We start from the raw sequence: 17,221 nt of genomic DNA on the forward strand, positions 1-17,221 counted from the left end.
CACCGCAGTGAACATGCAAAATGTCTCATGTGGACTTCATGTCCTCCTGTCCAGCCACTATCTCTATATCAAGACCATCAAAGTGTTACGTGATGTGTGTTGTTGCAAAAAATTCCCTCCGCGGGTTTTTCGCTCCTCACTGTTCAGGAGACCCCATGTGAGAGGCTCTGGTTGATGCATTTTTTAAAACTGATTTCAGGGCTGCACTCACTCATGCAGCTGCACTGGGGGGCAGGTGGCAGGTTTACAGTGTTGGTCTCTGAAAGACAAGAAGTAGATATTGCCCTGTCCACCCGAGCAACACGTTCAAATGCCGATTGGAGCTGGAGCCTTCTCTCTTTGTGACGATGGGAGGGCCAACGGTTACACAGGGAGGGACTCACATGCACTTATACGCACACACACACACACACACATAAAACATGCACACGGACCGGCTACTAACACAGAGAACAGATAGGTTCATATCACTCCACACACAGCCGGCGTGTGACATTCGTTCTCAGAGCTCAATTACTCCACTTCATCTGGACATAAAAAACAACTTGTCGGCTGCTATATTCTTATTTAAAATCAAATACAACCCCGTGCAAGTAAATGTGTTATCTACTTTTCTGCAATTTGACATCCGTTTTGTTTTGTGAGCTTCCTCACAGTGGCCCTGATCACAAGGAGATACCCTGAGGCACACTAGCAACTTCAGCTGTCAGGTCCGATTCCTCCTGGAAATGAGACAAAATGAGGATTTGATTAAAAAAAATAAAAAAGAATTCATCACAGTCTGACAGCTGTTTTTGTCACAAAGAGCCGAGGCTGACGTCAGGAAAAAATCATTAGCGAAACACATTTTTAGTCATATTGTATATTAGTCATATGTAGCCAACCAAAGTGGTGGTCTGACTTTTTTTGCCATGAAAGTCAACTCAACATCAACTAATCGCTGATGACGTTGTGAGTAAACCCACCGGAGAAGAGGCTGCTGTGCAGCAAGTGAATCAGGTGCATTTGCGTAACTTTTGCATTTGATGACAACAGACAGCTCGTACACGTACTGTATCATGTCCAAGGAAGAGAAGACGAGTAGACGTGTAAAAACGCGACAACAACTCCCGTTTAGGTGCAAAGAAGAAAGACAGTAAATGTTGGTGCAACGAAAATATAAAAATCAACCTGGCGTCATCTAGAATGTTAACCCACTCGTCTTGCTCACATTTTTTGCTTTTTCGCTCCGGACACCCTCAGCTGGAATGAAAATGAATCACTTAGGCTGAACTCAGTTGCACATAATATAATAGCTGACGGAATGGTTTCCTTCCGTGGACTCACCTGTTGCCGCATGTGGATCCTGCAGCAGGCTGTTTTTTTGCGGCGCGGCCTTTTCCATGTACTGCAGCTAAAGGTCTACAATCTTTGACAGTGACATTCACCAATTGACTGCCTCTCGAGAGGATTCGGATCATACCACCAACTGGCGTTAAGGCATGTCTTTTTCGGATGAGAGTGCATGACACTTGTGTTGTATTCCAGGATGAGCTTGCACATTTGCCAATGAGTCCATAGACGTCATTTAAAAACGTAATGGTTTGTTTGCACCGACCCACCCAGCTCCTCACCTCCTCTAGAGGCGTCCATGCTGTTAGGGTCACGATCAATTGATCAGCAACTAGTCGACGTCGAGCTTAACGCGCCATGGCAGAGCAGCACAGCTGACGACTCGGCAAGTCTGCTTGTTTCTACATATTTTCCCAGGTCAAGAAGGAATCTTCAGCTCTGATACGATCCTTACATCAGCAAAACCATCTTACACAGTAATGTACACATAAGAATCTTGACAGAGCTAAATAATCACCATTTATGGTGGCAAACGACGCTAAGTCACTCTATTGCTTTGTCTTTTCCAGGGACTTAGGGTGGAAATAAGTGACAACAAATATTGGGATAACACATATTATAACAAATTTAGTTAGGTGGGACTGGCAGGGCGTGCCAAGACGGTTTTTACTGCCTCAGCAGGAACTAATAAATTGTACTACCTGTGGAGTGCCACTCAACAACACATGTGAACAACGCGCCTGGTGAATGAAAGAAGCCGCCGTCGATGGAGCTCCGACACTGTGATTCACCAGGTCAAAGGTCAAATGACGAGCAGAGCTTCCATTTAATCCAGTGGCGCCAGGAAGATTAAAGTGTCTGACCCAGTACTAGCCCATGACGTTGGTCAATGCAGTCGGGGAACGTCTCAAATTATGTTCATTTTCAGATGTTTTATATATATTTGAAAATCTTGCTCAACAGCACTTACTCTAATGTCCTTTATTTCACTGTGCAGTAACTGTAAATACAGTTTCTTAAGTGCTGTGAAATTTTTTAAGCATGAATTTTTTTCAGTCCCACTGCACTCGTGCTCACTCAGAAATACAGTATACTATATTTAGTGCATACATAGGATGAGAGGGATATCATCCACCACACCATGGTATGGGATCATTCATAGTCTTAAAGATTCACACAGATATATTCTTTTGATTTTGCAGTGTTATCATGTGGTAAATGTATCAGTGCAGGGAACTTCATATCCACTTAATTTCCACTCTAAGCAACAATGTCTAATATTTGGTAAGAGTTAAGGTCAGAGAGCTGTTTCTGAAACTCGAAACCCAGAGTTTTTGCCTCATCTCAGGGTTTCTGTTTTTCACTGAACCTGCTTTCTAAAAACTGGGGCCAGGTCTCAGAGAGACTTGATGCTCCTTAATGCTGCACAGACAACCCAACGTACACACATACGCGCACATACACTCTCAAGGCTGTGTTCACAGAATGAAAAACAACACAAAACATAGAAATCTACTTTCACCTCACACACACACACACACACACACACACACACACACACACACACACACACTGCCTTTTAGGCTAAAAGCTCCCTCACTCCAGGTACAAAAAAAGAAGCTTTTATTCCTCCATCATCTCACTGAACATCTATGTTGTTCTTCAATGTAATATTTTTTTGTTTGTTGTTTCTTTGTTATGTTTTCCCACTGGCTTCTGCCCTTTGTGTAGTTGAGAGTAAGAAAAAAAGGTATATATCCGGTTCTATTGAATCAATTTAGATTTGAATCTCACAATGCCACGAGTATGCAATGCTGAAACGACGGAGAGCTCTTTCAAGCCGCCATTATGTTTTTTTTCTTTTTCATCTTTTTCTATTTAGCCGTCGCACGAAATACAAATGGTTTCGATTTGTATCAAGAATCCACTCGCACAGTCCTGGAGTTTGCTCTAGACAATACAAAATTACCTTTCTTATAGTTGCCTGGCAATAGAAATCCATGTCAAAGACAAATCAGATCACCGTTTGACAGATAACATATTTTATAAGTCTTTGCAAAACTTGACACAATTGCATTGTCGTACTGCAACGAGGCAAAGGAGGCCTTCAGCAAACTGAGGAAGAAAAAAGTTTTTTTAATTTTTTATCTCTTCTTCTGTAAAGAGGTGTGTGTGTGGGGGGGGGGGGGGGGGTCACCTCTTCCAATGTCCTCTGGGAGACTCAAAGCAACAAAGACTATACATCATTTACCATTTACCATTGGGACAACAGGCACTCTGTAGGTGCCAGACTGAGCGACTGTGTTTTTGTTCAAGCAAGTCTATTTTTGTTTAATATAAAAATGTTTTTTTCTCTTTCCACTTCCAGGAGGTGAAGTACTTCCAGTTTCCCGGAGAGCTGCTGATGAGGATGTTGAAAATGTTGATTTTGCCTCTCGTTGTATCCAGGTAGGCAACACACACACACACACACACACACACACACACACACACACACACACTTACACTTGGCATTTGGCATTTGATACCCAAATGTCAAATGCCAAGTGTGATACCCAAAAGTCAGATGTGTATAAAGAATTGTACGGAGGAGCATGAAACACAAAAATGCATGTTTGCTTAGATATTCTCATCATTGTAATGGTTTGCATTCATGTCCTAAAGATTTTTTGTTGCATTACTTTGTCTGTGCTGAGAGGAGGGGAACCAAGTGAAACAGAACAGAACCGAGCCGAACTGTAAAGTGACTTTTTTATGTCACGTGCTTCTGAGTGGATGAAAACCAAAAATGTGACCAGCCTGGGAGCTGTTGGAATTGTTTTCTGAGAAAAATGTGGACCGCATCTGAATGAGATTTCACCTTGTGGCGATTCCAGAGAGAAGGGATTGTGAATGTTTGTCCTCACTTATCTCCACATTCTCGGTACATATTGATAGGGATGAATCGTTATGCATCAGTCACCCTTTTGTTGTTGTTGTTGTTGTTGTTGTTGTTGTTGTTGTTTTTGTTGTTATTGTTGTTGTTGTTTCGGCTGCATCTGCATCATGCACCTTTTTCCTTTGAGCTGCCTTATTTTATTTAAACCCCTCTCTCTCAACCACCAAGCCAATCAGCTGTCCTCTAACTGGTCATGACTGACAGAGTATAGCAAACATTACACAACATTAAATCAAGTATGTAGCTTTTTTCATAGACCCGCACAAGTTATCATGCACAAATTAAATAAAATTTGCTAGTAAATATTAATGTATCTGTACACCCACGTTTGATTTAAATGCACCGGCTCAGGCTCTTCTTATTTTAGAAAGGACTTGTGGGAAATCTAGGAAATTACAGTTTAATTGATTGGCACCTTTGAACCACAAGGCACATCTAAAATGCCGTATATATGCGATGAAAAGGCTTTGAGGTGAGATATGAAAGAGGCAAGGCAGGGGATTTAACAAATAATCAAACAGAATAGAGAATACAGTGACGCTATGAATATGAATCAAACCGATTTAACGGCACAGCAGGATTACCGACGCAGTTAAAGAGCAGTGCAAGACATTAATGAATTTAATTTTCTGTTCCAAGTGGCAAACTGAAACGTTTTATGTCTCATTTAAAAAGGAGAGAGAGAGAGAGAGAGAGAGAGAGCTGTGTTGGGAGTGTGTTCCAGATAGATGTATCTGATTATGATATTTCCCTTTAATGGAAAAGCAAACTCACAGTTCCACCTCTGATTTAAGTTTAAAATCATGTATTTGGGGTTTTTTTGGCGTCATACGTTATTTTGAATCCGTGGCCTCCAGGATTTGTCTCCAGGAGTGTCTGCAAGGTCAGTAGTGTAAATAAAAAACCAAACCAAGATGAAACTATACCCAGTTACCTTTTTCTTTTTCTTTTAAACATCGAGGATTAAAGAGTAATGTATATATGGAAGTCAACTCGGTGCCCTTGCATGGCTTTGGACGCTTGCGCTTAGAAGCGCACAGGATGCCAGATTCTCCAGTCGGACTATTTTAGGCCCAAAGCTCTCAGTTGGCTGTCGGAGGTCAGTGATGTCCGACACACAAAAGAACTCCGAAAACAAATCATGCAAACGCACCGGTTACATGCGGGCCGCTTTGTGCAATAAGCTACTTACAATCTATGCAACAGCAAAGGCTGGATGAGAAGTTAATCCGCCCCGTCTCTCTCTGTCTGTCGCTCTGTCTCCCTCTCTGTCCATACGACTCTGTCCGTGTTTCCCGTGGCTTCCTCTTGAATATTTATCTTTCAGTCTTTTTGTACATGGTATGAGCACGAGGCAAAGGGGCAGTAAGAGTGTGCACTTTTTGCATTTTACGCATATTCATGCTCCACTCCCCCAGTTCCGCAGATTCGGGGCAGGAGATCACTTCAGTTCAGGTTGCCTTGCCAAACGTGGGGCATGTGAGGGGAAGAGAGACGTTAATTACATCTAATCTGAAACACCGCATGCAGGCAGCGGGCCAGAAGCAGTTCAACAAACGGCTTCGGACCACGGGAGTCCAAATAAAAGCTCTCAGGGTCAACACTCAACACTCTGACCAGGAGCTCAGGCTGAGGGGCTCCTGTTGAGTCTGCAGCACGCTCACTCTCCCTGGGGCCTGCCTGTGACTTAATGGAGGCAATATTGTATAATGAAAGTAGAAGGCACGGACTGTTACTTAACAAGTGCCAGGTTTGGACGGCCTCACCTGCTCCCACTCAGTTGGATATGTTTTTGCAGAATATCTGCATATATTTGCGACCCACAGACGGAGACGCACGACCATACAGCCGCAGACACAAAACACGGTCCTGGTTGATATTATGCTTCTCTCTCTCGCTCTGTCACTGATGACCGCAGAGCGTATCTGGATCGCAATTCACAGACCGGCTGGCTGACGTGGCGCATGGTACAGTAGGGCTTAGCTGCGGGGCGAACATCCGCCACAGCCCTATAGCCTGCCTGTTCCCATTTTTTCTTCTCTCCCAGGGCCATCTGCGCACCGGCCAAAGCGGAAACCAGATTATCCCAGGAGCGGCGTCATGCAGAATCCGTGGCCACTCCACTTACTGCCTGCTCATGTTCCGCGTTTCTTTTATTTTTGAGATTGTAATTTAAATGAAGAATTGAGTAGAACTAGATTGGGGGGGGGGGTGGCATTGACATTTCAGATTAAAAGCCTTTCACCGATGCTTGTATGAGATCTGAAGGTCAAAGGTGAAAATAAATGTTTTTAGTGATATGCAGCACCTGCAAACCACATTCAGAGTCCTGATAGACGTGTCTTGCATCTCCGTCAGTCCTTTCCCCCTCGTGCAGCTGCATGCTGAATGTTCAGTTACTCGCAGGGAAGAAGAAATAATTGACATAGAAGATGAGCAGTGCGAAACAGATCCGAGTGGGCGTGTCCTGCAGGCTGTTTACCAAGGTTTGGAGCCTTGAGGCGTGTTTTAAATGTTTAAAATTAAATGTTTTGACTGAGAACCCCTAAATATGGTGCACAACATCTACTGAAGACAATAAAAAAAACGGTTTGTGCACGCTAACATTTTTATCCTATCGTGTTCTTATCAGAGCATGTACAGTATTTCCCATGAGTTCTTCTAAATTGGTCAATTCCAATTTTCGAATCATTCCCACGGAATTCTGATTTCAGAAGTCACATGTGGAAGAGAATACGCGGAGCGATGTGCGAAGCGATACTCGCTATTATTCACTGTCCGATCTTGCTCATCCCTGCCTGATCGATCGCCTGGTTAAGCTTTGTAGCCAAATAAGTCCGTTGACAAAAAAGAAGAAACGAGCTACAGCAATATCCTTGAGACATCACTCAAGGAAATTACCTACAATTACCGACATTAGTGCAAAGGACTAAATAACACTATGCTTCCCCTGATGACTTAAATGGGTTTGGGCAAATGTCATATGCTGATCAAGTTACATTGTGATGAAAAAAAGCTAAATCAAAGGGAGACCTTTGCAATGAATGCCTCCATACTCATCATACATCCATTCATTTAGATTCTCATCTGCTTGGACATGGTGTTGCTGAAGTGTGTCGTGTTCACGTGTGAGTAAATGTCAGTCTGAGGCCTGGTCACAGCAGGATCTTTGAAAGGTTTACAGGACAATCGAATTCATTGAAATGAACTGGCCATGGATAGAGCATTTGCTTGTGGCGGCGAAGTAAATCCTTGCAAACTTTCTTCTTGACTGAAATGGTTCCCTCGACAAAAAGTCAATGAGGTATTTCCCTTGGCTTTTGGATTATTGTAGAAAGTTATGTTCTGTGGGAAACGAAAGTTTATAAACACCACTTTTATGATTTTTGAAGCCTAAATACGTATTGCCAGAAGTAAAAAGCTACTGTTAGTCAATAAACAAACCTCTGTTGCACGACTTCAATGTCACCACCACTAAACTTCGACCTGCTTCCAACTTTTATACTGAACTTTTATATTTGGCACTTCCCTCTTCTCCCAAAGCCTTTTCTCTTAGATCGTTAGAAACAGTTTGGAAGTATAAACACAACAAGGCTGAGTAGTACCAAGCACCTGTACCAAATGTTTTGCCAAGAGGATCAGATCAATTTAACAGCGTCACTTCCTGGTGTGACTGGCCTGACTTTATCTACGTTTTCTGTCTGGAAACGGTTGGAGAAAATTTGCTCTAAAGCTAAAATGTCTGATTGATACATCGTCGCTGAAAAAAAACAAGAAACTTTAAAGTGTCACTCTTGTAATTTTCTGGCGGCATCTGGTGGTAAAGTTGCGAACCGCGACAAACAGAGCAACCGACAGGGGACACTTCATGGCGGCACACCAGTGATTCAATTTCAGTTTTCCGAAAAAGCGCTGGAAATTCAACGCGAATGCGACGTATTCTGGGCCGATTTGCGCGCTAACCGCATTCAACGCAACGTAGCAAACATGGCGACTCACGCGGAGGTCGGGTCCACCTCACGTAACTGTATTTAACTCACTCAGAGTTGACGAAAAAACATCGGTTCTTTGTCACAGGCGATTTATACCTAACATAGTTATGGAAAATATATTCAATTTCTGCCAATAAGTTCTTTTAAATATTACACACTGTAGCTTTAACAGCTTTTATTGTAAATCTCCAGCACAGCACCCGATAGATAACGTGTTTGTTTGCTGCCTTATGTCTTTAATCACGTGCTGTAGTCCTCTATAGCACCGAGCTCCTCTCACAGAAACGTCAGACACATATGCAGGGTGTTGTGTATTGTTGTGTTGTGTGCTTGATGTTATTGGTCAGTTCAGCAGGTCAGGCTGCAGAGTTAGATGAGCAAGGGGCTTATAGAGAATTGCTTTTATTAATCTCATCATGCAGAGAGACGGATAAACACGCAGTGGTTAACAGCAGTGCAAAGAGCACTTTCGCGTCCTGACTGACCCCGATGGAAACGAAACGACGGCGATGCAAACAAAGAGCACAAAAACTCATATGGGAAACCAATGATTCATTGAATCATTTCTTTCTGAATTCCCAAATTATTTCTTTCACTCACTGAGACACAAGTGTGTTACTGATAACTGTCTGTAAATGATGATTCCATGGATTAGGCACCATGATTATTGACACAAACTCAATTTTCCAGAGGCCTTCACCAATACAAACAAATCCAAAATGAATGCTCAGTGAGCTGGAGAGGCTCTTGGTCTAGTTCGTGGGCCTCAACAGTAAAGTTCTTCCTAGAAAGTGGCAATTTCATGGAAATGTTCTCAAATCGCTAATACATATTATTCAGCTGTATGATGGATTAAAATGCTGTTGTTGGAGTGTGACGTGAGTCCATCAGTGAGGAGCGACGCCGGTGCCTGGACTGACTTGAGCTGCTAAACCAAAAGCCACAGTGTCACTAAGTCATGCCATTGACAACCCTCCGCCTTCTCTTTTTTTATCGTGGGATTACTGTAATGCTCTCGCCTGCCTTGTGAAGGTGCAGCAAGGAGGACCGTAAACGCCATATGGTCCAAAGGTCTTGTGGCACACATGCCACGCAGGTTCTCGAAAGCTCTCAATCGAGGCGGCCACGCACGACAGGCGATGATCGCACCTCAACTCCGATATCAGTGAGAAAGAGGAAGGAGATCTCGGTGAAAATATTGGTGTCTCAGTATATTGAGCGCAGTTATTAAACTTCCTGTCTATAAAAAGGCATTGAAAGCAGCGGCCGACGAGCACGAAAAAGCGTTTGTTTGTCTGAGTTCCACTGGTTTCCGAAAAGTCTGAGGGGGCACAAGATGATTGAAGGGACAGGAAAAATGTTATTACTTGTGATTTCTTTTAAGGCCATGACCTGTGATGGAGAAAAAAAACAAACCAGTTTGGTCTTTATCAACTTAAAAGATATGTCAGTGTGTTTGGTGATTCATAGCTTGTTTCCAAAATGAATCAGATTTACAGATTTACAAATTGCACACACTCATAGATACTGTATCAGGCCCCTAAAGATGCCAAACTTTTTTCACCAAGATCCATGAATTATTCCCCGGGATGTTACAACGTTAAATAAAGATGAAAAGAAACCCTTGACTCGCCCTTTTTCCAAAATCTTTCTTGGCCCATGTTCCATCCTCTTACCGAGTTCCAGGGTAATCTGCTCTGTTGTTTTTGTGTAATCCTGCCGACAAACAAACAAACAAGCAAATGAGCAAACGGACAAATGGGCAAAATCATAATCCCCTTGGTGGAGGTAACAAATCAGCCAAAGATTTGAATCATAAAAGAAAAGTTTGTTCGGTTTAATAAAGCAGTCAATTTCATGAAATTAACAAGGTGCTCCATGTTGTAAAAACTAAGTATTATTGATTTTCTTTTCTGTTTTGATCACTTCCCTTTCAAGTTTGAATTCGTTTCATAACCACTGTCACCTCACAAGTGAATGTTAGAGATAAGATGGTATTTGTGGATATAATTTCCATCAAAATACAGCATTTGACTTTGATATCACCGGATATACAGGAAACGGGTAGAGTAGGGAGAAGGAGGAGAAGGTTGTTGAGATAAATCCCTGGAATAACAAATGTTTGTTTCCCAAGGAGCTGCGGTAGAAGTGGAAAAAACATTAATGTCCACCAAACATCTGGACACACAGTGCAGCACAATCCAGTTAAAACAGTTTGTGCCAGAAGATCTGGGATTTGTTGTGGCGTCAATCCACCCTTAGCTGGACTCTCTGCTTTCGACGTTTTGATTTTTTCCTGCCGGAGGCAGTCTAATCCCCGACCGGCGGCGGACGAGCCCCTCGGTTGTCCCTCGGCTGCAGCTCCACTTGTTGTCCGATATGCCAATGAGGGAAAAGTTATTCTTTGTGTTGATGTAACTCACGTTTGTTAGAGCAGCGAACACACGGACAAGGTGGAGCAGCCACAGCTTTCCTGTACAAAGCTGCAATGCCAAAGGGCAGCAATGTAATTAGAATTGTGGGTCAAGTACGGTCCACTGCTATTGAAGAGCGATGTCTTCCCAATAGAGCCCCCAACAGAGTAAAGGTCAAGGAAGCTGCTGAAAGGGAGCTTCCTTGACCTCCTCAACTTTTATCAAGGGAATTGATAAAAGGCGATGCTGTGAGTGACGAAGGAAGCTATGATCAGAGGGGTGTGTTTGTTTTTTTCATTAAAGTCTTGGTTCTGTTTACATTTGTTGAATGCCTTTTTATATTTTTTTGGGAAAAGACAGCATCAGCCAATATCTAAAGGAGAGGAATAATTATCTATACAGCAGAGGGGTTGACGAACCTTATTATGTCCTTTTCCTTAATGTCCTGTCGCAGTCGGTGCAGAGGGAAACGAGGGTCATCGCCCCTGCCGGCATGTTGTTTCACTTCGTCCTCTATGAATCTGCAAAAAAGGGTGACCATCATAAAAACAACCTGTGACCTATTTCAACATAAATGGCGACGCAATGACACTGCGGAGCTTCTCGCGTCACTCGCAGCAGCAGGGGGGCGAATACTGATGGGGCCGTGTATCACAACGTGTCTGACAGTTCATGAACTGAAGTCCAGACATTTTCCGGAACTTTCTCGGAGGGGCTGTATGTGAGGACCGGGTAGCTTTCGGTCACAGTAGTAACATTTTATTGATCTTTAGTGATGTAATATCCCTGACTTTATGTCTTTTCTCTCCTCATGCTGCTGTTACACAATTCTTTCTTTTTTTTAAACATTTACTATTATCCAGTCACTCGTGGCCACATCTTGGTTTCAAAGTCTTGATATGAGTTCAATCAAGTTTTCAACAGAATGAACAAACGGCATCCTGCCCAGTCCAGCTCTTCTCCGATGACCGAGGAATAAGAATCCGTGGCATTCGGACAGAAGCCTACATCTGCAGTGTGCACGGTGACAATATTAACCTCCGCCAAGGAGCTTATTTGGTTCAGTTTGTTGGTGTGTTTGTTTGTTTCTTAGCAGGATTTCTCGAAAAGCTATGAACAGATTTGCATCAAAGATAGGCCTCGGCCATGGTAACAGGCGGTTCGTTTTTCGGAGGGGTCCAGATCTGGAACCAGGGTCCAGGGATTTTTGTATTTGTATGTATGTATGTATGTATGTATGTAAAGGATTCTTCACCATTGCGAGATAAAACATTTGAGTTATATTTTCACAAAAACATTACATTTTAAAACTGTGTAGGTCAGATGGAGTTGGAAATACAAGTTTTGGGTGAAGCAGCATATATGTAGGGGGTTGAGCCTGTGATTCATTTGAACTCAAGTCCTTGAAACTTCAAAATCCCTGTTGCTGCTGACACTTTCAACCAATTTCATACTTGCAGTCCCACATGAAATCCAATGCTTCCAGATGATTTTGCATACACACTCACTTTTATATGAATGGTTTGTTCCCACACATGGCTACCACAGCCACACACACACACACACACACACACACACACACACACACACACACACACGCGCACATCCCCATTCTTGTGATGCAACTTGTCTTTACATCTTTTGAAAATGTCTCGCTGGATGTTTAGATCAAACGGAGGAGATGGAGACTCTCTGTCAAAAATTTCAGAGATGGCAAGGGGAGAAACAGCAGGAGGAGGATGAGCACAGACCGCTGTGCCACTCAACCAGTCAAATCAGATTAGACATTGGACAGGGAGAAAATCTTGTCACCGCAGCTCAGGGGACGGAGTTAACAGCTCTCAAACTCTCTCCCTCCTTCTCCTCTTCTTCCCTTCTCCTGGCCTCATCCTCCCACTGTGCCATCATCTTACAACAGATGACATCTGCCTGCATTTGTTTCTCATTTCTTCTGTACTAGCTGCAAGAAGTGTAAAGCTGTTCTTCTTTATTACTTAAAGTGTCGGGGAATCGTGGTGTCAGTGCAGTGAGAATGAAGGCACCATTCAAGGTTTCTCATCTGCGAATCACGCTTCTCTGCTGATACTGTGTGTATATGACTACCCCCATTATTGAGAGGAGCAAATAACAGAAAGATTTATTTCAGAGGAGATTTGGAAAAGAAGTTTGCAAAGAAACGTACAAATATTCTAAATACACAGAACCAAATGTTAGGGCATTGCAATGTCACAACCTATAACTCAGTAGCCTACCACTTATTTCTACGCACTATAAATGCCTTGAGTGTAAATCCAATGCAAGAAAATGAAGATCTGCAACAGCGTGTGAATGAGGATAACATTTCATAGGATTTCATTTAGTCTCCCTCTGCAGGGAAACATAAAATTCAGTGTCCGTTTCTGAGACCTGACTTAAAACAAAGGCAGCTCCCCAAAGTCTTCCTCAATTTCTTACATTAATTTTGTTATGTCTCCCTTTTTGTCTCCCCACTCTCTACTTTTTCAGTTTAATGTCGGGTCTCGCCGCCCTGGACGCCAAGTGCTCCAGCCGCCTGGGCATCATGACCATCTCCTACTACCTCTGGACCACCTTCGTCGCTGTGGTGGTGGGCATCGTCATGGTGTACATCATCCACCCGGGTGGAGCTGCTCAGAAGGAGGACTCCGATGAGAGCAAGAAGCCGATGACCAGCTCCGCCGACGCTCTGCTCGATCTCATTCGGTAAGAAGAGGCGTCAGATAGCTCAGAGGAGGGAGCTGTCATCGCCCTCGTAGCAGAACGACAGGCGGGCGGAATGTGAGCCGTATGAGCAATATCAAGACACTGGCCTTGCACACACGGACGCAGAAGGCCACACGGGGAGACGCACACGTGAATGACATGTATGAATACACTGCACTTGATAGGATCCATCACACTGGACAGCTTGTCCAAAAGCTGACCGACTACGACATATGAAAAGGTTATTGGACAGAATTTTTATATATCACTGGTTCCTGAAGTTAGTAACGGTTGCAAAATTGTTTTCATTACCCTGCGCACTAGTGTAGCCGGGAGCATGGTATTGTTTTTGCCCCCGTGTGTGTGTGTGTGTGATAATTCATCCTCATTCAAATGCAAAAGGTGGTTTGCAAACAATTAGAAACATTTCTATAATAAAAAAACTATTGAATATTGAAACACAGCTGCTAAGTCTGTTGCTCCCCTGAACCAGAGAGAACAAACTTTCTGAAACCATCTGGGGGACTTTGTGGTCGTAGCCAACAGGCTTCCTATTATACAATGTGTATATATTCTAAATGTTGAATATCAATACTGAACATGTATGCACTGCAATTCTTCTTATTATCGTCATTATTATTATTGACGTGTGTGCATTGGATCAGGGTCGGTTGCAGATGGAAGGAGGTCAGGTGTCTGTTGTGTGTTATTGTGGCATTTAATTAATTAATTAATTAATATACAGGCGCATGACCAGTATGTGCGGGTCTTTGTGGCAGCGGAGGGAAGGCTGTTGTCTTCAGAGAGAACGCAATCATCTTGACGAAACCAAACAAGACGACGACGATCTGAGACAATATTTCCCTTTGTGGTTGATTTGAATTCGCGAATGGAATATCAAATTTTGACTATGGTGCCGAAGGAAGCAGACAAGGTGGAAAAATGTATTTGCAAGCACTCAATATAATTGTGCGCTTCTCACCTTGGAGACGAGCGAGGGAGCGCAACGTGCGGCCCTCGTGTCAGCCTGTGATTTGGAGCACGGATCCTGCCGCGTGCTAATAATACCTGCGGTATATTCTCGCTCGGCATGTGGCTGCGTGAGAATTGCACTCGGGGGAAATGCCTGAGGTCAGAGCGTAAAGCCCTGAAGCGTCATGTGCCAGTGGGTTACTGTGCTAAGCTAATTAGAGCCGGTGAAGGAAGGACGTGCTGAGTTAGAGGCAGAGGTCAGAGGTAAACCTTGGCCGCCAGCCCCCAGAGTGAGAAACATGACGGCGGGGGCCACTGTGTCAGTGTGACACTCGGTCAGCGGGCTTTAGTCGGCAGCCTGTCGGTGCAGAGCGTGGCTGAGGTATTGGAACGCTTGAGGTCGCGTCGGCAGTTCATCTCAAATGCCCCGTGAACTGCGGAAAGAAACGCAACAGCCGACAATTGTGTGCTCTTCATTTAAAAAGGAGTTCACACTTTGACATTTCAAAGTAATATTTTTACTGAATCTGGTTTCATGTTTGAAACATCTGAGAGTTTAAAAAAAAAAACCTAAATCAATTCATTGTGGTGGGAAAAAAATACAATGTATTTGAATGAAGTTGTACAAAGAGTAACAGCGGCAACGAAATCAGTCTGAAATATACCGATCACGTGGCAATGGTCAAGAGTGTGTGTGTGTGTGTGTGTGTGTGTTTGTGCGTGTGTGTTTTACAGAGCACAGCTGTGCTTTGGACTTATCTCGCAAAGCTTCTTTACATCATGGCAGTCACACTGCATCGGTGCGCTCGCAAATGGGCCCGACTGTCTGCGGCCGCCGCCGCGTGTCTGGGTGTGCGAGTGTGTGATAAGTACGTTTAATGAGCACAGCACGTATGAATACGTGCATACTTGGATTTATTAGGGGGCAAAGGGGTCAGAGTGGTTCATTAGCCCGCTTTGCACTCTCAGACCACTTGACTGGCTGCCGAGCGGCTAAGTGGTCAAATCCACGGCGGATACTCACTGCGGTCCCGCGGGGAGTCACATCATAACGTCAGCCTGTGTTGCGTCTTTGCCGTGTGATTATGATTTAGGCTCTGTTTCGATGCGAGACTCGCAGCCAGTTCTAATGCAGTGCTGATGCTTCTCTGTATGAAGAATACAGATACATAATTGGTCACAATTAACCCGCTGCATTGCCCCCTGGGATTCGATCATTGAATGTATTGGTCACAAGTTCAAATATGTGGAACTGATCAACTGATCGAATCAAGGACAGGTTGGTAGCATGGAGATAAAATACAACACTTCAATAGCATATACAGAAAGTCCTAATCCAAAAAGATGACAATAATTTGACTTCTCTATGTAAGAATTATTTGCCTGAAAAATTGGTTTCAGTTAATCTAAAGGAATTATGTTTAAATGCTTGAATTCAACATATTTTTGGAGAAAGGAAGGGTCTGATGTCGTTTTTAATCTAAATTACCCACAGGATGTAATTTATCATTCGCTTCTCCATCCTACACTTGTTCATCAGAATGTTTTTTGGTCGCAGCCAGGATTGTAAAATTAGTCTTAGTTTGATCTATGCATTAAATTAATTGTTAACACTATTTACAGTGAATTATGTAAATCCGTTTAATTTGCACAAAAACATCAGCCTCTTCTGTGTCGCACAAGGACAAATGACCGTCCCTGCATCATCACTGTGAACATTAGTGCACCTTTTCATCCGCCATGTGACACCAGCGTAGGCCCGCGCTGCCGTCTTCAACACTTTGGCCCCATTTAATTATGTGAACTGAGCGAACGCTTATTTGAAAATCACTGAACTGTGTTAAGAAATTAAATTACCGTGATTTCCGTCTTTATCTTCTCCCATTCACCCATAAATCCGTAGTGTGCGGGGGCGATGGAGTACAAACAGGACAGGGACAGTGAATCACACCATTCGTGTTCACACCTACAATCATATTTTAGAGTCGAGGACTTTGGACTGTGGGAGGTAAGCAGGGCCCCTGCAAGGAAATCCACACAGGCACATGGAGAACATGCAGACACAAAGAAATGTAAAGTTTAAACTGTTTATAACCCAGCCTGAGGTATTGTATATATGATCAAACAAGACTGCCACAGGTCATTTTTCAAGCAGCGTATTACGACCTATGTGGTCATTTTAAAGACCGCAGACCCCTAACCCGAACCATAACCATAACCCTTACCTTTACAATGTCACCTACCACGCGATGGTAATTCAAATACAGCCCCACAATTCTCTGAGGTGAAAAAAAGGCATTTCACAGTCACAGGTAGAGTTGCTAATTAAGGAAAAGGAGGATTCGCTCATATTAGAGCGCATTGAAACACAGGCATCATAGTTTGTAATAGTTGGAGGACTTGTTACGCCAGGGAGATGAAACAAATACATTCGCTCACCTGATGTATGAGCGTCTTTTTAAGGGCCGTTATCAGAGTGTATCACCTCTGTACCATCCGAGCAGCTCTCCAAAGGAAATGACAAAGATTGTGCAGATTGTCATCAGTTAAAGGTGACATATTATGCCCATATTGGGCTTCATACTTTTAATTTGCGTTACCACTTGAAAATGTTTAAATGCTCTAATGTTCAGAAAAGTGATCTCACACCGCCCATTCCTGCAGCTCCCCTTTTCACCCTCTGTCTGAAAACACCTGGATTTCTTTTACCTCCTCCGAATGAACCCCAGTCTGCTCTGATTGGCCAGCTATCCCAGTCGGTTGTGATTCATACAGCGCTGCTATTTACAGCCCATTTTCCCATTACATTCATACACTGTCGGAGGAGCCATAAGATGCACTTTGGGCTTAAG

General features: G+C 43.4%; 1 protein-coding gene across 1 annotated transcript in view; it reads left to right on the forward strand.

Moving 5' to 3' along the window:
* The window catches only part of slc1a7a (solute carrier family 1 member 7a), a 28,452-nt gene that overhangs the window by 1,997 nt on the left and 9,234 nt on the right, over positions 1–17,221 (forward strand). Inside the window, exons 2-3 of the mRNA XM_035635658.2 lie at positions 3,701–3,780; positions 13,182–13,397. Of these exons, the coding sequence (XP_035491551.1) occupies positions 3,701–3,780; positions 13,182–13,397 (296 nt within the window). The remainder of the gene's footprint in view (positions 1–3,700; positions 3,781–13,181; positions 13,398–17,221) is intronic.

The sequence above is a fragment of the Scophthalmus maximus genome, chromosome 5, assembly GCF_022379125.1.
Source record: "Scophthalmus maximus strain ysfricsl-2021 chromosome 5, ASM2237912v1, whole genome shotgun sequence".
Lineage (NCBI taxonomy): Eukaryota > Metazoa > Chordata > Actinopteri > Pleuronectiformes > Scophthalmidae > Scophthalmus > Scophthalmus maximus.